Below are 21,065 nucleotides of genomic sequence, written 5' to 3'. Positions count from 1 at the left end.
TATAGGCCAATCCGGCCGTGCCTGCCCCCAAGAGGCGCCCGGTTCCCCCTCTCCTCCTTCCCGCCTTTCGAGAGGCCAATCCGCGCGCCACAGCCGGCGCGCAGCGGAGCCCAGCCCCGAAGGCGGAGCGAGGGCTCCCCGGAGGAGGAGCCGGGCGGCGTCGGTGCTGTTCCGGCGGCGCCTCGCGGGGTTGCCTGGCGAGGGCGGGAAGCGCCGCTCCGTTGTCCCGCCCGAGAGCGCGGCGTCGGCGAGCTGCAGAAGGAGCAAGGCGGCCATGGAAGGCAGCGGGGTAATGGCGGCGCTCGGGGGAAAGGGGTCGGGAGGCGGGAAACGCCGCTCTGCCAGGGGACGAGGCGGGTCGAGGCCCAGAGCCGCCTGTCATCGGTGACCTTGCAAGGCGTTGCCAACGCCTGCGGTCTCCGCCGGCGGCCGGCCTCTTCGTCCGGCGCCCGGAAAGCAGCGTGCCTCTGAGCGCGTGCAGAGCGCTTGCTGCGGGGCGGCCGCGCCTCCTCCCTCGGGTCTAAATTTTAGATTCTAAAAGGCTTTTTAGAAATGGATCCCCATCCCCTGCGCTTGTTCAAGGCTCAAATATCTATATAGCTGCAAATAAAACGTTGTCAAGGCGCGTTATACCAAAGAGACGCCAGATGGCGGTGGTGAACCACGGTAAATTGAAGACATTTTTCAAACCTTTTTTTTAAAAAAGGCATTTTCGCAACTTTTTTTTACACGTGTCTAGATTCCAGCTTGGGTGGCTGCAAGGCGGATGGTGCGTGCCTCTTGGAGCTTGCAGTTTCTTGCTCTGAACTTGCCTCGTCAGTTGTGGCCGTAGAGGTGCGCACACACACCTCTGAATCTAAGTTACCATGAATTCATTTTTTTAAAAAATCCCATTGTCGCTTCGGAATCTCACTTAATGTTATCGTGTGCAAAAGCTGCACCAGAGTACTTCACATTAACTTTGCATTCTCATAACTCCATTTTGTCTCTGGCAAGAAATTATGTCAGTGGATACTGGAGTGTAATCAAACTAAATTAGGAGAGGTTGTCGTCCCCGCCCCCCTGGCAAACGTAATATATTTTGTACAAAGGCCCACAATGAAGTTTGGTTGTCATGGCTTGGGGCAAGCCAGGATATATGTATGTATTAGAGAACTGGGTGGGATTGCTTTTGGGTATTGCATGTCATTGGTTTAACCTGAACCCGAGCTCAGTTGCCATTCTTCCCAGCTGGAGGCTTCAGAAGAAGTCTTGAGCCCCTCCGTCTGGTTATAAGTTAACAAGTGTCCCCCAATAAAATCTTTATCTGTTTGTTTTTCCTCAGATCCTCCACGCTACCCCAATTACTAGGAAGGCTTGTCAGGTGCATGATAATCAGAAGGGTGGCAATCGCTCTACGGAATTCTAATAAGAGGGGTGTGACCATTGCGTGGCACCCAGAAAGCCCCAGAGAATTTTAGAATGGGGGTGTGTGACCTGGAAGGCCATTTAGTTCAGTCCCTTGCTCAGTTCAGGAACTTTTAGGATGTGCAATGTGTTTCTGCTTATGCGATGGGTAGCCTTGGCTTTTTCTCCAATGACTGAATAGCATAAATAATAATAAAAAGCATAGTACAGTGGTACCTTGGTTTAAGAACAGCTTAGTTCATGAACAACTTGGATTAAGAATGCTGCAAACCTGGTAGTACGTGTTTTGGTTTGTGAACTTTGCCTTGGAAGCAGAACATGTTCCACTTCCTGTTGAGTGTGTTCCATTTGTAAATTGAGTCCCCCGCTGCTATGGGAAAGCACGCCTTAGTTTAAGAATGCTTTGGTTTAAGAACAGACTTCCGGAACGGATTAAGTTCATAAACCAAGGTACCGCTGTAATAGAAATAAACTCTACTTGGAATAATTGTGCGTTAGAATATTTTGCAAATGCCTCCTTTGCAACATGGCTTTTGCATCTCTAAACTTGGAAGACCTTGAAGAATTCAGTTTTGAATAATATCCTGTAAATGTGTGTGTGTGTTTATTTTCAGCAGATTACAAATATGCTAGCTTTACCGACCCATGCTTTTCACCATATTAGTAAACAAAATTGTAGCACTTAGCTCAAGTGGAAATGTATTACTTTGACATTAAGAACTTCGGGGTTTACTTTGTCGTCTCTAAGGCTTCCCACTTACCTGGGGCTAAGAGTTCAGTAGGACTTAACTTCAAAGTGGACATAGCTAGGATTACTCTGTTAAACACTGACTTGAAACGCAGCGCCTTTGCTGCAACATACAAATTCAGGCAGCATTTAACTTGTGAACCCAATAAAAATTCAGACACTCTCTACGCTCATAATTTATTTTTCAGAAAGAAAAGGAAGCACCACCATCCAGCCTGTATGAACAGAACAGTGATGGGTCTCATGACCATGTGCAGAGGGAACTTTCCTCTTCTAGCCGTTGCGAGGTAAGCTGTTAAAAGGAGGTTTGCTACTGAAATATCTATGCCCACCCATTCCAAAGTTTGTCTCTGCAAACGGAGACAATATATTCTTAAATATAAAAGAATAAGACTGTTGTTATATCACAGACTCACAAATGCACTCCTCCTGATTTTCAGTTTAAAGGAGGATGAGCACAATCTGAAGAACAACTTTGGTTCACACAAGTAAACCAGAGTCAAATTTGTGCCTTCCCCACCCCACACTGAATGCGTTGTCAACATTGCAAATTGTTTTTGAAATTCCCCTCTATTCCAAAAGGAATTCATTGTGCCATATGCACATATTGCTCTAAGAAAAACAAAATAGCAAACTCAGAAACTGATTTCACTGTTGTTTGGATGCTGTTCAGTATTCCTTAAAATTGGCTGATGTGCTTAAACTCTGATACATTTCCCATGGTGTCTATTTTAAGTAATTTGTTGCATTTAAAAATTCTTGTTTTGATAATGTAAGTCAGGGATGGGGGGGGGTCCTGTGTTGGACCACAACTCCCATAATCCCTGACTATTGGCTTTGCTGTCTGGGGCTGATGGGATTTGGAGTCCAACAACACTTGGAAGGCCACTGGTTCCCCATCCCTGATATAAGCAGCTGTGTTGTTTCTGAAGCTAACCTGCAGGCAGATGTATTTGTCTAGTAGCATGCATTTACTTAATGTTATATGGATGGTGTTTTTAGGAAACAAGACTTGTGCCATACCTAACTTCTGGGGAAGCAGAAAAACTTTGTTCAGTTATTCAGTCCTGTGATTTGAGTTTTAAGAAAGATCATCTTGAGACAGAAACATCCAGCCAACTTGGAAAGTATTTGAGTTCTCTAAGTGAAGAAGTGGACAGCTCAGATAATCATGTAAGATGTGCAGGAAATACAAATAGTATCTTGATTTTTTTTGAAGTGACTGGCTCGTTAGCAGAGCTAACGTTATTCAGCTAAATGTTAAATCACCTAAACCTAAAAACCTATATACATTCATGGAACTATAGTTAACGGTGTCCAAACAAGTCATGATTTAGAAACCCGCTTTAAACCATAGTTCCATGTCCCACTTTGTTTGGAGACCATCAACCATAGCTTCCTCATTTGGATTTAATATGCAGCTGTGGTAAACCCAGTTTGTTTCCCCACTTTCCCCAGCACAAAAGTTGTGGGTGGTGCACAAATCTCATTTGTATCCCAGCTTATTAAGATACTATTCATGAGAACCAAGCCAGGATGTTAATCTGGGGAGCCTTGAAAACAAATACACAGTTATGTGAAGGCTAGGATGAGTGAAATTATAACTAATAATCTCCCTAAAAACCATTTCCTGCAGAGACAGATTCCTCTATCCTCCACTATTTCCACTCCCTTTTAGCTGGCAGAATGTTCAAACCAACTGTCATTCTCTGCTCATTTTAGTTCCCCCTCCCACTTCACATTCCACCCCCACCCCCCACAGAAACACACACACACACCCCCCCGCAAAAAAAAACAGTGTAGCCTTCGGAGTTACTTGGGAACAACAAGATTAGTAACGGAAGCCATACTTCCCTGGAAGATAGGTGGCCTTCACAGCTAATCCCCCCCCCCCAATGTGGAAGGGTGAGATAAGCACTTCGTGGGATGAATTCCTTTTGCAAACTGCCCCCAGGAATATAATTGCAAAGCACTGTATAGCTGATTATAATATCTAAAACAAAACCACGCTCAGTTCACAAAAGGCAACTGGCCAGGAGGTCTGAAGTGTGTCCTGGCTAAAGTGCATGCACCCAGAAACATTTCTCAGCATCCTTTGCAGTGCATTGATTTTATTTTTATTTTTTTACTGGGAGACGCTCAGGGTCCCCTTTGTCAGGTGGAGTGGTGCTGGAAAGGTTCCTTGCAGATAAATGGTACTGGTGCCATTCAAGGTGTTGCTTCACCAGTAATAAACATGTTCTCAGGCTGGGTGTGTCAAAGGTTGCAGTGGCTGAACACCATGAAAATGAGGTTGCACTTGCATATAACACTAGGGCTTCTAAACTAGGATGCCTGTAATTTTTTAAGAAGCCAGCAGTTTAGATGTTTCAAATTAAACTACTAATAAAATTACTACTTGAAGGTATTATTTTTAAAATAAATAAAAATGAAACATTTATTCAAATGTTACAATACAGTTACAATAAATTTTCAATCACTATCCCCTCCACAGACACCTCTGTGATGATGGTGGCATTAAAATACCCTGTTCTTCAATAAAAGAGGAAAAGGGGAGATCAGATCATGTCAAAAGGTATCTTTTTTTGGAGATGCCTTTGATTAGTCGTTGATGGTATGTGAGGTGTTATAATAGAGCAATACTCAAGATGTTCCAGATGTTATTAACCCAAGCCTCTATTGGTATTTTAGAAGTTTCCTTCCATCATTGGGCAATAACTAGTCTAGCTCCTGTGAACAGGAAGGAAATTAATTCTTTAGATTTAATGTGTAGAATTTGGGGTCAAATCTAATGATAATAGGACAAGTGTCAAATTAGGAGGGATAGATTGGTTAGTGATTTTGGAGGTCAGATTAAAAAACCTTCTCCCCAAAGGCATGGACCATGGTAAACTCCCACCAAACGTGAAAATAGGACCTGGTTCTCCACATTATTTCCCAACATAATGGTGAGCTTAAAGGATTTATCTTTGCAAGGTGTGTGGGGGTACAATGCCACTGAAATATAATTTTAAGGGAAACTTCCTGGAGGCGAGCCGAAATTGTTTTTCAAGATGGATTTTGTCATATTGATTCCCATGCTTTTTCGCTTACTGAAATTCCTATGTCGGGTTTCCTATCTCATTCGAATATCTTCCGCGTTTCCTACGAAGCTGTCTAATATCATACCATATATCACTGAGACTGCCCCTTTTGTGTCATGGCTAGGTCTGTTACTGATTCCAAAGGTGCCAAGAGTCTCAAATCCTCCCCGCTTTGTTCCAGATACTTTGCAAAAGTGCATAGTTGAGGTAAAGGTAAAGGGACCCCTGACCGTTAAGTCCAGTCGTGGACAACTGGGGTTGCGGCACTCATCTTGCTCTATAGGCAGAGGGAGCCAGCGTTTGTCTTCAGACAGCTTCCAGGTCATGTGGCCAGCATGACTAAGCCGCTTCTGGTGAACCAGAGCAGCGCATGAAAACGCCATTTACCTTCCCACCGGAGTGGTACCTATTTATCTACTTGCACTTTGACATGCTTTCAAACTGCTAGGTTGGCAGGAACAGGGACCAAGCAATGGGAGCTCACCCCGTCGTGGGGATTCGAACCGCCAACCTTCTGATCGGCAAGTCCTAGGCTCTGTGGTTTAGACCACAGCGCCACCCGCGTCCCATAGTTGATGTAGCCAGGACCATTTTATGCCTTTTGTCTTTGCCACCAGGTCCTCCTTTAAAATTGCTTTACTTTTTAACAAACAGATCTCTTAATTCCGGAGAAATGAATTGTTTCAAGATCTATGAGTTGATTATATTTGTCTTCATGTTTAAATGAGGGGTGATCTAGCAGAGGCATCAGTGCTGAAGGCCTTGAAGGTATTCTGAAATTTCCAGGCGTTATTACAAACAGGAATTATGTGCAGCCCTTGGGTTTTGGTCTTCCACACACCCCTACACAACCTGGCCCGTCTTGTTGTACTGTATGACGTTTTAAGACGACAGTACAATGCATGTAACAAGCTGAAACGTGGACTTGCTGTGTCTTATCGTGTCGATAGGAGGAGACAGAAATGTTAGAATCTCTGAAGTGCAAGTTTGCAATCCTGGATTCCATGCATTTTGATGCAGAGCTTTTTGATGCAGATGATTTGGTGGCTCTGTGTGTGTGTGAAAGAGAGAGAGAATAAGCAGTGAAGCCAAAACATTATTTTATAAGCTTCCAGAACAAGAATGCTTGAAGGAGAACTGGGGTTCATATGGCCGACTTGTGGATAAACACAGGACCAGGATGAAGGAAGCCTTGCCTTGCCATACAGGGGAATCTGAGGAGAGTTCCTTGGAAGAAACACAGAGTGAAAGTGAAACAGAAAGGTATGCTTTTAAGTTGAGTGGTGCATGTTCTCCAGCTCAGATATTTTACCCTAGAACATTTTCCTAAAGCTATTCATTTAGGGGAATGCCATGCAATGCCAATTACAGTGGTACCTCGGGTTAAGTACTTAATTCGTTCCGGAGGTCCGTTCATAACCTGAAATGGTTCTTAACCTGAAGCACCACTTCAGCTAATGGGGCTTCCCGCTGCCACCACGCTGCCAGAGCACAATTTCTGTTCTCATCCTGAAGCAAAGTTCTTAACCCGAGGTAGTATTTCTGGATTAGCAGCATCTGTAACCTGAAGCGTCTGTAACCCGAGGTACCACTGTACTTCCAAACTAGAACTATCTGAAACATGGGTTTAACATGTGTGCTGTTCCTACACGTTCTTACATTTTTAAAAAACTTTTTTTTAAAGCACACAGAAGTTTTATTTAATACTCACCAATTTTCTGTTTGAGTCTCAAAACTTATTATCATAAAACAAACCATAATTTGCATATATGTTTTGCAGTGTGCACACGTTCTGGCCAGCCCCTAACTTTCCATGGCTTCATATTGCATATATGCCCTATGGATGCCCATGATACATGTTTACCCTAAGCAAAATAAATGTCCTACGTGTGAAAAAGCATTAGGTGAAATGATGTACTAAGTCCTCGCGATTCACAAAAGGAAAGAACCACTGTGGGGAAGTCTCCAAGAGGATAATTAACTCTTACTTTTGATGGGACGTTAGGCTTTGTGTTAGTAAGTGTGCCCAGCCACTGGCTGAATTGTAGTTAGCATTTAAATTAAGAGTAACACGGGCACAGTTTTTCCTAATAAACATTAGTCTTTTGTTTATAGGTTGTGGGAAGACACCATTCAGGACAAAGTTGCTTTTCAGAAAAAGCTCCACGAAGCAGAGTTGGCAATTGGTTCAGCAGAAATGTTCCTGCCGTCTTTTAAAGAAACTCTAACTAGAATTTCAAAGGTAAGTTTGGATTGACAATTACTGAATGACACTTGGTTGCAGTATGGCCTAAGAACAACAGAGTTCTGTTCTTGATACTGGATTTTCCTGAAGCCCACTGTGCTCAGTTCAGCAGAGAGCTGCCGCTGGGTTGGCAACTGGCAGAAAATATGTGCCCTTCCTTTGCATGAATGGAAGCATCTTTCTCTCATGCTATGACTTTGCTATATCCAAGTTTTGCTGTTTGCTGCTGAAAGACAAAAACATTGACTGCCGTTATGCATACAGTTTGAAGAAGGAATAACAAGCTTTGAGTACTTTAAAGACTAACAAATACATTGTGGCAGAAGCTTTTGTGGACTTCTTCAGATGCTCCATAATGCTGATGGCACAAGTTTTTGTAGACGATACGCCACAACAAAATTTGTTAGTCTTTAAGGCGCTGCAAGACTCTTTGCTGCAAAAGACTAATGCAGCTACCATTCTGGAAATTTTGAATTGGGTATGTTAAAATGATGTGTCTTGTGTCTAGCTGCAATTCAACCTGTGTCTGTAGACCAAGGGCTGGTGAATATTTTTCAGCTGCATTCTTATCTAAGCAACCTTCCTTGGGCCATGTGCTTAGTGGTGGATGAGGCCAGAGGGTAAAATCAGGTAAAGCAACAAAATTAAATTTTACCTTTGTGGACTAATTCATATGAATGCTCACACACCTTCACAGACACCCTCTATCCTCCATTCAGATGACCAGGCAGTGGCGTAGCGTGGGGGGTGCGGGGGGGCCGGGCGCAACATCTGGGGTTAGGGCAAATCCACGGGTTAGGGGGTGCAAATTACTTGCCTTGCCCCGGGTGCTGACAACCCACGCTACGCCACTGTGACTAGGCATCATCTGAGTGCAAGGACACATTCCATTCAGACAAAAGACTTGAGATGCAAGCATGGCCAGTGAGGGAGAGTTTTGGGGGCCAGATTGATAGGCCCGGAGAGCTGCATTTGGACCTCTGGCCTGAGGTGTCCCAGCTTTGCTATCATCTCTGCTCTAGAACCAGCAGTGCTGCTTTGGTTTGGAGAAAAGCTAGTTACAGTGGTACCTTGGGTTACAGATGATTCAGGTTACAGAGTCCGCTAACGCAGAAATAGTACCTCAGGTTAAGAATTTTGCTTCAGGATGAGAACAGAAATTGCGCAACAGCAGCACAGCAGCAGCAGGAGGCCCCATTAGCTAAAGTGGTGCTTCAGGTTAAGAACAGTTTCAGGTTTAGAACGGACCTCCGGAACGAATTAAGTCCTTAACCCAAGGTACCACTGTATTTGTGACAGGTGTCATAGCAAAATCATTTCCTATCGTTTTGTATTTGTGATTGTTCTGTGTGTTCAAATGATGTAAAAGGTTTGTTTCATCAAAACGGTTCTGTTTTAAGGTGGCTACCTGAACAGTGTCACACTGGTTTCTTTTTTTACAAAACGACTTAACTGCGATTTAATATTTTTGTCAGGCTTGTTACGTTTCTGCAGCAGATATGATAAAGATTTCTATACAAGAGGATTTACTGGTAATGGAGCTAGGGGCTCTCAAAAATATGAAGGGACTGTTACAGCAGCTACTTAGATCAAGCAAGGAAAAAGAAGTAAGAGAACGTGCACAGAAACCACAACCAAGTATAGTATTTATCAACAACAAGTTTTAAGTATTTTGTTTCATTATTTGAAGTAGAATTTTCAAAGAAGGAGGTGAATTCACAGAAAAATAAAATTAGATGATAATATATCAAGCAGAGCCCTGAGATAAGGGGGGGGAGCCCTCGAGTTTGTTGGCCCATCCCGATAAGTTTCTGTGTTGCTCTTTGTTTGTGTCTAGCCCAGGAATTGCTTTGGATTAGATCCTTTTATGAACAAGGTTTCTAAGTCTCTTGCTTTGTGCAGCAGAGCTGTAGCTCTTTCTCCCAGACGGGATTTGTCAGGTGGCCAAGAAACCATTCCCCTCGTGCGCAGGGGCAAACTACCATATTTTTTGCTCTATAAGACTCACTTTTTCCCTCCTAATAAGTAAGGGGAAATGTGTGTGCGTCTTATGGAGCGAATGCAGGCTGCACAGCTATCCCTGAAGCCGGAACAGCAAGAGGGATTGCTGCTTTCACTGTGCAGCAATCCCTCTTGCTGTTCTGGCTTCTGAGATTCAGAATATTTTTTTTTTTTCTTGTTTTCCTCCTCCAAAAACTAGGTGTGTCTTGTGGGCTGGTGCATCTTACAGAGCGAAAAATATGGTAGATCCATCTTGCTGCCACCAAAAGATTCCCTGGGTTGCAGCAGATCTGTTTACAGACCAGAGCTGCAGTTGCCTGCATAACAGCATCAAGTTTGGGTTGGCCTTCCTTGCCAGTTGATCTGCACCTGAGGAAAAGGGCTTACCACTTAACACAGCAGCCTGTAACCTCCTTCATGTGCTCATGAAGAATGTCAATATGCGAGCACTTTCTTCACACATGCATATTGTACTTAAAATGCTTTGGCTTATGCTAACACATGAATCCTGCACGATGTCACGGGGACCCCATTATCAACTTGACCTGGGCTGGAACACAACCTAGACAAACATTTCCTTATAAGAATTAAACCTTCAGTGCAGCAACGAAGTTGCTCCTGAACTGAAACAGGGCTGAGTTGATATCCACCTGTCCATTCTCTTGGCAGGAAATTTAGTATCTGATAACTTTTTAGAAAAAGATATCTGTTATTCCTATATGTGGAGGGCTGTAGGTTGGGAGAAAACGGGCAGGTCTCACACGTACACAAACAGAGGTCTTTTGAACAAGAGAAACTCTAATAATTTTATTTTTTTAATTATTATCTATCGTTGGATGTTGCCCAGTTAATAGAATACTCCTTTAAACTATTACTTGGATAAGAAAAAATAAGTAGAAAATCTCTTCTCTCTCTCTTTTTTTTAAAGATCAATTAATAAAATAGACTTTTGGGCTTAAAAAAAATGACCTCCAAACACGTCAGATTTTAATTCACAAAGGAACTTTCTTATCTGCGCTTGTAGTTTTTATTTTTATTTTCTTAGTCCTTAACTGTAAATAGAGGGCATGGTCACTTGGAATGTTGGGAGTTTTATGTCGCAGGAAGTACAGTATGTTAAACGTAATATGTTGTATTCAATATTAAGTGACACTGAATCAGTTTTGTTTCATTTTTCTTATTTTTAGATTATCAGTACACAGATTGAAGATTTGATACAGAAGTTGACTGAAAGCGAAACTGAAGCTGTAGTAAGTTCTGTTCTTTGGCGCGTCCTCATTTCGTTTCGTGAAGGCGGCACCACAGCCTGTTTTAGGCATTTTAAGCAGTTGCACATAGGATGAGGGAGCCATGCTGAATGTTGTCTGTTGTATTGTTATTGTTATTATTATTGTTGTTATTATTATTATTATTAGTGGCAGACACAGGATGGACACTGCAGCAAGGAGATGGCTTGTCCGCTCCCAAGGAAATGTTCACACATTATTTATAGAGAAAGCATCATACACCACTTTGGGTGGGACTTCCCATCACTTCACCTAACTAGATGAGAGCATAGGTGGCAAATACTCAAATCTTACAGATAGTTCCCCTTTTCTGGGCCCAGAGCCCAACACTCCCAAGCCCCCAGTTTCTATCAAAGCAAGTGGATATAAACATATATGAGCTCACGGTTTTAACATCTACCAATTAATTGTAAGGTTATCTTGACTACCAAGATGGCATTCTCAGAACTTCTGGAAAAAGTTCACACAGTGTTTTGACTATTTGTGGGCCTGCTGGCATCTAAATGAGCCCTCTGTCATGAAAGCCAGTATACTTTCTATCCTTGTTCTCTCTCTTCCCCCCCCCCCAGCCTCCTCGAGTTACAAATCCTTGCTCTCTAGTATGCAAAAAATAATAATAATTGGGGTTTTTTTCCCTTTGAAGGAACTCAAGCATGAAGTTCATCGAAAAGAAAGGTATATTTTAGAGCTTTCTACTCAGCTTCAGCATGAGAAAGTAAGTTAGCATTTCCCTTTGTACGGCTGTTTTACTTCACCTGCCATAAGTTTATGTTTACCAAATTACATGCCTTGACAACCTCATCTTGTGGTTCCTGCAAGTTCTAAGCTATTGGTGTGTGTCAGTATTTCAGTATGTTGACTTCCAGAATGAGAGTGTAGCTGTGCAGTCTCAGACCTGTCTACCCAGAAGTACCGTATATACTCGAGAATCAGCCGACCCGAATATAAGCCGAGGCACCTAATTTTAGCACAAAAAACTGGGGAAACTTACTGACTCGAGTATAAGCCGGTTCACCACACCACAAACCAGCGGCGGAGGAAGAACAAGCAGCCCAAAAGGGCTGCTTTCGGGCTGCTTGTTCCTCTGCTGCCGCCCACCTCACTCAAGTATAAGCCAAGGGGGGCTTTTTCAGCATAAAAAATGTGCTGAAAAAGTCGGCTTATACCCGAGTATATACGGTAAGTCCCACTTTATTAAGTGGATCTTATTCCCAGGTATGTAATGTGTTCAGGATTGCAGCCTAAGTGTATATATCTTTCACTAAAATATGTGTTTTGTTATCCCCTTACCTGTTAGTTGAAATGTATGTGCAATATGATTGCATTGATTTTGTGGAATGTTTTAATTGAATTATTATTTCCTTTCCTTGGGTATTGAAATTTTATTGATAGGCAAATGTAGCATTTTATTTTATTTTATTTTAAAAAATTGCTAGGTACTTGTTCATATCATCTATTTGGTTTTTTTAATAGTGTTTTTAATTCCTTCTATTAAAGTTAGCTGCTTTTCTTTCGGAAGGGCACAACAGCGGAATGTCTAGGCGCGCTTATTTATAACTAGAATACAAAGCTGGAAATGAATAAACAGCAGCTAAAATCTTACGTTCATTTTTCACATGGTATAGACCTCATCTGAAGACTTCAAAAAACAAAGCCATGTTTCCCCTGCCCGCCCCCCTAATATTCTTAAGAGGGTCCCTTCTGCAGCCTTCAGGGAGTGGCTGGAAATGGGGAGGCAGAAAAAGGTCCTCCTTTCCTTCTGCTCTGCAGACAAGCCCTGGATTCTCCCTATACTCCATTTCCTTCATATAAATATTTCTTTTTGGCACCGCAAGTAACACATTAAAGGCCTATACAACTGATGGCAGAGACACCTACATTGAGTGTCCAGTTCGCAACCCTAAGACTTAAGGGTCCTTCAATAATCCCACTCCAAAATTTGTTTAGATTTTAAGCATCCCTGTGAGCATCTGAAGTAGATAACGCTTTAACATGCGCTACTTAAACCATCATAACTAACTGGCTAGCATATTTCGAATTAAAAGCACATCGTACATTAAAAGTACATTCAACAAGGCAACTAAAACCTAAACAAAACATGTTGGGTTAAAAGAAAAGAAATTTTCAGGTCCCCAATCCATTCACTTGGGAGGAAGCCCCAATGAACTTGGTTGGGATTTACGTCCGAGTAACAGTGGCCATTTTAATCTGAAATCTTAGACGCAGTACTGCACCCAGAGCTCAGAAACTGCTCGCGTTTATGAAATTCCCTGTCGCAAAACGCGCCTAGAACAATGGGAGTTTTGAATGCTGAGTAGATCAACCAAGGCTTCCCAATTGTTTAACAACTGCAACAACAAAGTGACTTTTCCCATTTAAATTAGGCTGCCTGAATGAATATAAAGTTAACCAGGAGGTGACTGTTAAAGGACTCCATTCAGTTCTGGTGCTGAAAATGAATTCTTATACTTGTAACATGCTCAGAGGCAACTTGCTGTTTCAAATCTTGTCGGATGTCTTAATACCAATCTCCACTTGGTAGATCCCAGGGTTCTGAAACAAAGGAAAAATCGAAGTAGATCCAACAAGTCTAAAGTCTGCCTGCCCCTTCCATAGAGTATGAAAGTTCATTATAGGTGCAGCCATGTAGACGTCATAATTTATTATGGGCTTTGTTTTATTATTTTAGGCTAATGTGGTTAAAGCATCTCGTCATTCCGAATCAACACAGTTGGTACAGACTCACTTGCAATGCCAGATAGAGAGAAAGGAGGCTGAGAATAATCAACTGAGAACAAAATTTAAGGTAACTGGTTTTTGTTGGTTTTGCTTCTTTGATCGATTGATGATAGGGTGTGTGTGTTTTTGGCAGTGTTGGGGAGGGTCACTATGGATTGAAGTTGCCAGTCACAGCAGCTATAAAAAATTTTAAAATCTCAGGTGCACTCTCTAAATTTCATGAGAAAAGCCACAAATCTGTTATATCTGTATCAGCCACGTTCTGTTAAATAATTCAGAAAGCTATATCTGCATTGTCACAATAATTGCTTATTTCAAGAAAACCCCTCTACACCTCCAGTCTGGAACTATACATAGTTCAGTTGACCTATGGCCATAAATCATTGCATTTATGAATATCCCACCCTGACTCCAGGTCCACATAAATAAAATGGGAATGCTTTGTTCATAGAAAGAGTTCATGTGCAATCTCTGTGGACCGATATTCCCAACTGAAGAAGCCTCTAAAATGAGGACACCAGCTTCTAGAATCATAGAATCATAGAATCATAGTTGGAAGAGACCACAAGGGCCATCGAGTCCAACCCCCTGCCAAGCAGGAAACACCATCAGAGCACTCCTGACATATGGTTGTCAAGCCTCTGCTTAAAGACCTCCAAAGAAGGAGACTCCACCACACTCCTTGGCAGCAAATTCCACTGTCGAACAGCTCTTACTGTCAGGAAGTTCTAAGTTTCCTTTATCTCAGGTTGATTTCCTTAAATCTCTACCCCAGCCAAATACTCCCATAAACCAGTCCCGTCACTGGGGACAATCTGCCTTGAAGCCCCAAAGCTCATCTGGTTGTACATCTGGCTGCTTGAAGGTTGGCGGTTTGAATCCCTATGACGGGGTGAGTTCCCATTCCTCGGTTCCAGCTCCTGCCAACCTAGCAGTTCGAAAGCACTGTTCAAAAGTGCAAGTAGATAAATAGGTACTGCTCCGGGAGGAAGGTAAATGGCGTTTCCGTGTGCTGCTCTGGTTCACCAGAAGCGGCTTAGTCATGCTGGCTACATGACCTGGAAAAGCTGCGGACAAACGCCAGCTCCCTCAGCCTGTAAAGCGAGATGAGCGCTGCAACCCCATAGTCATTTGCGGCTGGACTTAACTGTCAGGGGTCCTTTACCTGTCTGGAACAAGAGAAAGCCCTTGAGCTTGGAGATCAGACGTGTTCAGCCTAACCAAGGTTCAGCTCATGGCAGTACAGCATCGGGAGAAGTGGAGGAGAAGGAAAGTTGCCATGCTCCCCTCCTTAGTGGCTCACACGTTTGCCCTTAGACACTCAGCCATGTTTTGGACTAGTGTGATGTGCACACCAGGCATAAAGGTTTTTTTTAAGCCGTCAGATAGAGAAATAAATAATGCAAAGACTTACTGTTGGTAATATGAGCTGAAATAATGTTTTTGTGTGAGGTGTTAAATTCTTTTTTTATAAAGAAATCAGAATTTTTTCTATTATTTATTTATTTCATTTCATTCCTATACTGCTTTATATTTTTAAGAAAAATCTCAAAGCGGTTTGCAGCGTATAAAAACATCAATAAAACAATCCAGAACCAAACATTTCTGAAGAAAGTCAAATCTAGAATACCGTATTTTTCGTCCCATAGGGCGCTCCGGCCCATAGGACGCACCTAGTTTTTTGGGGGGGAAATAAAGGAAAAAATTGTTTCCTTTATTTCCCCCCCCCCAAACCAGGTCGGGGAACAGCAGCATGGCGGCGCTCTGCCTCCCCGCTGTCCCCTGAGCTTGTGGGCTGCAGGCTGCTGCCCGCAAGAACTCCCGCCGGGCGCACAAGGCTTGCGGACACCTGCCCGAAGCACGGGGCGTCCTCCGGAGGGCGCTCCGTGCTTCGGGCTGCAGGCTGCTGCCCGCAAGCCTTGCGAGCCCACGGGAACTCCCGCCGGGCTTGCAAGGCTTGCGGATAGCTTCCTGAAGCCTGGAGAGCGAGAGGGGTCGGTGCGCACCGACCCCTCTTGCTCTCCAGGCTTCAGCGAAAGCCTGCATTCGCCCCATAGGACGCACACACATTTCCCCTTCATTTTTGGAGGGGAAAAAGTGCGTCCTATAGGGCGAAAAATACGGTATACAGTCAAAGCGACATAATTAACAGAAAACTAAAAGGTTTCAAAATATAGCATTACAAAGGAGGTCAACTACAGAATACATATTTAACGCAAACGAAGTTAACAAAAAAAATAAACATTTTAAAAAAACAACACCATTGTGAAGTCAAATATAAAATACACATTTAAAACAGCATAATTAACAAGAGAATAAAGTATTATCATAAGCATGACACAGCTGTTTGGCAGGCACAAAAAGATGGGGCAGAGGAATCCAATAGTTAGGGTTTGTTGTCAGGCATAGCGATGTCCCTCTGGTCTCGCCAGAAGCCTCTTCAGTAGAGCTGGTGAGTCTGGCCCCCCCCCACCCCAAGGCCAGGTGGAAAAAGGTCCTGCAGGGAGCAGCCTATGTTTATACCGAGATTCCCCATACAGTACCTTCTATTTTAAATGGCCTATTTTTACATAGTGAGAATTGGCGATAAACTGAATTGCTTTTTTTAAAAAAAAACAAACTTACATAAAACTGCAGTTGGCAACCCTTTGCACTGCTAATTTCTTCTCGAATGTTTCTGTAAGCTTTGTATAAGGATGCTCCAACCGCATCTACCTTTAGCCTTGAAATGCGTAGGCACAGGATTCATAGTGCAACCCGACTTTAATGTTTGCAGGTCTTTTGAAGAATGTAGAACTGTTTGCTGTACAAGTTATTTTTTACCTATGTTTGCCTACCTTTTTGTGCATGTGTGTGTGTTCTGGTCATGCAAGTTGTGATGCTAAAATGGTGACCTCTTGTGGGGAATTGATAAATAACACGTGTCCTCTCGCAAAAGGCAGCTTCTGTTTGCCAGCAAACTTACCCTTTCTCGGTCAGGCCTCCACGGCTTCTGGTGTTGCCCATGTGAATGCAGTCAAGGAATCCAGGAGATATATCGTCCCTTTGGACAATATTTGGCTGCATTCCAGGACGGTGCCTGCCACAGGCAGATTTCACAGATACTAGTAGTATTCTTCGTCAGAGACAACATCCACTGGAACACAGACACGCAGCATCACAAAGCAGGGACCAAACATTCAGATTTACACGCTTGCCCAGGAACGCACGTGTAGAGCCACTCGCACAATTGGCATTTCCACCTATTCTGACTCCAGTGCTGGGCTGAGGGGAAATGCTGTTCCTTTTTTAACTCTCAAAGAGAAATTAGGGGGTTTATCTCCAACCTAAACACTGTGTTGCTTAGTGCTAAAACTGAATATCCTCTCCAAAGGGTAGCCAGAGGGAACTTTTCTCTCCCGACTGGGAGATACAGCTGCGAATCTAATGGGCTGCTTAGTGTGTCTTGGTGGGTCAGAAATGACCTCCTGCCCCAGATTAGCCAACCTGCCACTGCAGTTTAAGTCAGTCTACAGAGTTTGACTGTCACCAAGTACTTCAGGGTTCATGTTTTCAACACTGAATAGAATCTTCAAAATACTTCAGCATGTGTTTCAATGTATTATTTTTTTTAAGCCTTGTTAATCTGTTGGAATTAACTTGCACATGTTACTTTAAATCTGTTGCCTTCACTGCTCTGATGAACCAAATCAAGCATCTCTGTTTTGTTTTGTGTCTTCTGTACTCCAGTTTAATCTTTTATACATACATGCAAGCGCAAACACATACACTGCCCCCACTTGGCTAATGTCCGCCTCAAACGTTTCATGTTTGGAGCATATAATAATCTTCCTTAATTCTGATGCAGACAGTAGAAAAGAACATTACAGAATGGAAACAGCAAGTCGGAGAATATAAGCAGCAGATTTTGGCTGAAAAGGACAGAAGAAAGGAGAGGCGGAATGCTCTGAAAAGGGCGGCTAGTGTTCAGAAACAAAGAGCAGAACTTTTGAAAGCAGCTGTGGAGAGCTTAATTTCCAAAATTAGAGAGAAGGTGAGTGATTGGGGAGGGAGCCATGCTTTCAAATTAATGAATAAACCTTGATGTTAATCTCACAAAGCAGCAACAGGAGACCTGTGGTCCTCTAGTTGTTGTAGGATTTCCAGCTCCCATCAACCCCAGCCATCTTTGCCAGTGATCAGGGATGATGGGATTTGGAGTCCAACAACATCTAGAGGCCCGCAGGTTCCCTATCCCTGTCTGAAAGAACGCCAACAACGTCTTGATTTATAATAGTGGGAACTTTCAGGGGCATACTTTGCTTTCTGTGTCCATATTAATAAGTGTACACGATCAGATAATAGACTTGAGATGTGTGTCTGTACATACTGGTAGTTTGGGTGTAAGAAAATATCTGAGAAGGTTATCTTCTTCGGTTTGGGGAATCCCGCCTATGTCTTCAGCTCAGCCGGCCTCTGGTTGGCTGGAGTTAGCAAGCCAAGGTACCGTCTCCAGTCGTTTGAGTACACAGGCCCTTCATCAGCCAAAGTAACCAGATGCCAGCCTACTAAACTGTGTGTAAAAACCTGAAAACAATCCTTTGGTGCTGGAGATGTGAAAGAAGTATGGAAGCCCTCTATTCGCTGCCCTGAGGTTTTTCATGGAAGAGTTGAATATAATTTGTACAGTGGTACCTCGGGTTACAGATGCTTCAGCTTACAGACACTTCAGGTTACAGACTCCGCTAACCCAGAAATAGTACCTCGGGTTAACAGCTTTGCTTCAGGATGAGAACAGAAATCATGCTCTGGTGGCGCGGCGGCAGCGAGAGGCCCCATTAGCTAAAGTGGTACCTCAGGTTAAGAACAGTTTCAGGTTAAGAACAGACCTCCAGAATGGATTAAGTTCTTAACCTGAGGTACCACTGTATTAGGAAGTGCAGCTTTCTCCCGGTTGAAGTGCAGAGTGTTTGATGACCAGGACATTCACAGGGAAACCAAAATTTCCTATTTTACTACCAACCTTACAATACGCTTGATTCCATCAACGGTGTCTCCAAGAAATTTTACACATCACTTGGGAAGACAGGCGAAATAACGCTGGTGTACAGGAAGAAGCAAAGATCTCCAGTGTCAAAGCAAGTGATTCTTCAACATCAATGTTGGACTGGTCATGTTGTGCGAATGGCTGATTATCGTCTTCCAAAGCAACTACTCTATTCCGAACTTAAAAATGGAAAGTGTTTAAAGACTCTCTCAAGGCAAATCTTTTAAAATGTAGTATAAACACTGACAACTGGGAAACACTGGCCTGCGAGTGCTCCAACTGGAGAACGGCCTTTACCAAAGGTGTGATGGACTTTGAAGACGCTTGAACTCAGGGCAAAAGGGAGAAATGTGCTAAGAGGAAGGCACGCTTGGCAAACCCTCACCATGATCAACTCCCGGCCGGAAACCAATGTCCCCACTGTGGAAGGACGTGTGGATCCAGAATTGACCTCCACAGTCACTTGCGGACTCACTGTTAAGACCGTATTGTTGGGAGACAATCTTGCTCGGCTATGAGTGATCATCAAAGAAGAAGATGAATAGGGACAGGAAGCTTCAAGCTGGGGGTGAAATGCAGCCCTGCAGGCTTTCTTCACTCCCTCATCAGCTCTGAATTGTGCTTGTTTGATTCCATTACTAGTTTTATTCCAGATTTAGATGCAGCGCTCTGCCCATCCCTCTACAGACCTGCTTATTTGACTGCATGCAGTTCATCGCTGCCCATGGCTACCAGCTGACTGCTTTTGTACAGAGTTGCTCTGGTGGCAAGGCATGCTCCAAGTGACCGGATTTAGAAATACTGCTTAAAAATTCCAATTGTAATTCTGTGTTCCTTGCAGTCAGTGATGTCATGGGCACTAGCCAATCAGGTCCCATAGCAGTTGAAGCGGAAGAAAAGTATCCGAGCAACAGACTGTAATCCCTGTCTACAAATGGCATAGGAGATGTGATCTGGAGTATTTTCTATAACCAAAAAGCTTACAGGCATGGCCTCATATTTCACAGTTGGGAAATGTCTGTATAGAACTTTCAAATACCTCGTTTAGGGAAACGCTCTTAGCAAGTTTAAAACTTCTGTTTCGCTGGAAAGTTAGTACAACGGCTTAGGTTCCAGCTCATTCTTGTGTTTCAGGATTTTACTGGTGTGTGTTTATGTCGAGATTTCAAGCTTTTAAGTTTTTACATTATTCCATACTACTGCAATACACCTGGAAACTGCTTTGAATGAAAATACCTCCTGTGTCTAGGGAATCGGGAAGAATTAAACAGAAAATGAGTTCTTATATTACATGGTCTGTGTTTTGTACATTCTCCAGGAAATCCAATTGTCTGAGGTACTTTCAGCTTGTAATGTCTGGAAAAGTCATCACGAGGCAGTGGTAGATGAAAAAACCAGGTTAGAAGTTCAGGCTGAAACTCTGAAAAAGTAAGTTAATGCTTAATACCTCTTTGCAAATAATCAGTCTCTTTATTAAAAATGAGGAACCGGGCTAATATGGTTGTTCTAGGATTTTGCATGTGCTTTTTTTAGTCTGCCCTCCCCAAGTGTGTTTACTTGACAACCCTTCACTGTGGGAACGGGATGGAGCAGTATTTTCATCATCTCCTAGCCTGCTGTGTTTTCAGTGGTAGACACGGAGGAAAGGAAACCAAGATCACATTTAATGGTTATGGTTTCTCCTCCCAACAACAACAACCAAAAGAAGAAGAATGGGGGAACTGTTGCTAGTTAAAGAGCTGCGTTTCCTATCATCCTTAAACAACTACAGTTCCCATAATTCCTTAGAGGACTCTGTTGTGACGTTAACAGATGAGAGTGCTGGAGGTGAAATAGTGAAACAGTTAAATAGTTACCCAATCAGAACTCAGGGGGGTGGAGTCAGAGGGACTATAAAAACCAGCTCTGAGACGGGGGAGTTCATTGGGAGTTGGGTGGTTGGTTGGAGTGGGAGTGAATTGGGATAGATTTTGTGGGTAGGTTGAGTTAGTGTAGCGAAATAAGCTGAGTCAGGAACAGTTATGAGCTGGGAAGACAAGTAAATATCTGAGAGGTGGTTTAGTGAGTGAGAACAGGTAGCGGAAGTTATAGGTCTGGATAGGCACCCCATGATTGTAATTGACCGAGACCGTTTATGAAACCACACACTTGTTAAACTGCAATAAATAAAGCAGAAGTTTATGTTCCAATTTAACCCTGACTGGACTCAGTAATTTACCAGGTAGGGCCTGGGTGGTGGCAGCGAGAAATGGTGGTGGCACAGGGATCAATAGACGGTGAAACATCCGGGGACCCTGTGTGATCGCCACATCCGTAACTGTTAAAGTGGCATAAGAGCACTTTAAATGCATGGTGGTGGATGTGACCCAAGCAGGATAGCGAAGGTACGGGTGTGGATTGCGTGAGGTTCTTGTGGCCAAACGCTTGTGATCGTAGTGCAGCTAAGGTCAATGTATAGGCAAATATATTAGAAGAATTAAGGCAAGCAGGGAGGCGGGAAAAAGGTGAGTTTGGAATGTTAGTAGTGAAT

The 21,065-nt window shown here is 43.2% G+C and overlaps 1 protein-coding gene across 6 annotated transcripts in view; it reads left to right on the top strand.

The window, feature by feature from the left end:
* The first annotated feature begins 116 nt into the window (after positions 1-116).
* The window catches only part of ODF2L (outer dense fiber of sperm tails 2 like), a 34,219-nt gene continuing 13,270 nt past the window's right edge, over positions 117-21,065 (top strand). For 2 of the 6 annotated variants that reach the window (XM_079981339.1, XM_079981336.1), the window contains exons 1-12: positions 117-289; positions 1,325-1,363; positions 2,344-2,442; positions 3,158-3,328; positions 6,347-6,501; positions 7,354-7,480; positions 8,959-9,090; positions 10,672-10,734; positions 11,414-11,485; positions 13,460-13,576; positions 17,357-17,542; positions 19,854-19,963. In XM_079981339.1, coding sequence (XP_079837465.1) covers positions 275-289; positions 1,325-1,363; positions 2,344-2,442; positions 3,158-3,328; positions 6,347-6,501; positions 7,354-7,480; positions 8,959-9,090; positions 10,672-10,734; positions 11,414-11,485; positions 13,460-13,576; positions 17,357-17,542; positions 19,854-19,963 — 1,286 coding nt within the window. In that variant the 5' untranslated portion in view covers positions 117-274. The remainder of the gene's footprint in view (positions 290-1,324; positions 1,364-2,343; positions 2,443-3,157; positions 3,329-6,346; positions 6,502-7,353; positions 7,481-8,958; positions 9,091-10,671; positions 10,735-11,413; positions 11,486-13,459; positions 13,577-17,356; positions 17,543-19,853; positions 19,964-21,065) is intronic. The other 4 variants (XM_079981337.1, XM_079981340.1, XM_079981338.1 and 1 more) reach the window with 4 other exon arrangements.

The sequence above is a fragment of the Podarcis cretensis genome (genome assembly GCF_951804945.1).
Source record: "Podarcis cretensis genome assembly, chromosome: 6".
NCBI lineage: Eukaryota > Metazoa > Chordata > Lepidosauria > Squamata > Lacertidae > Podarcis > Podarcis cretensis.
This window is presented reverse-complemented; position numbering and strand designations above follow the sequence as displayed.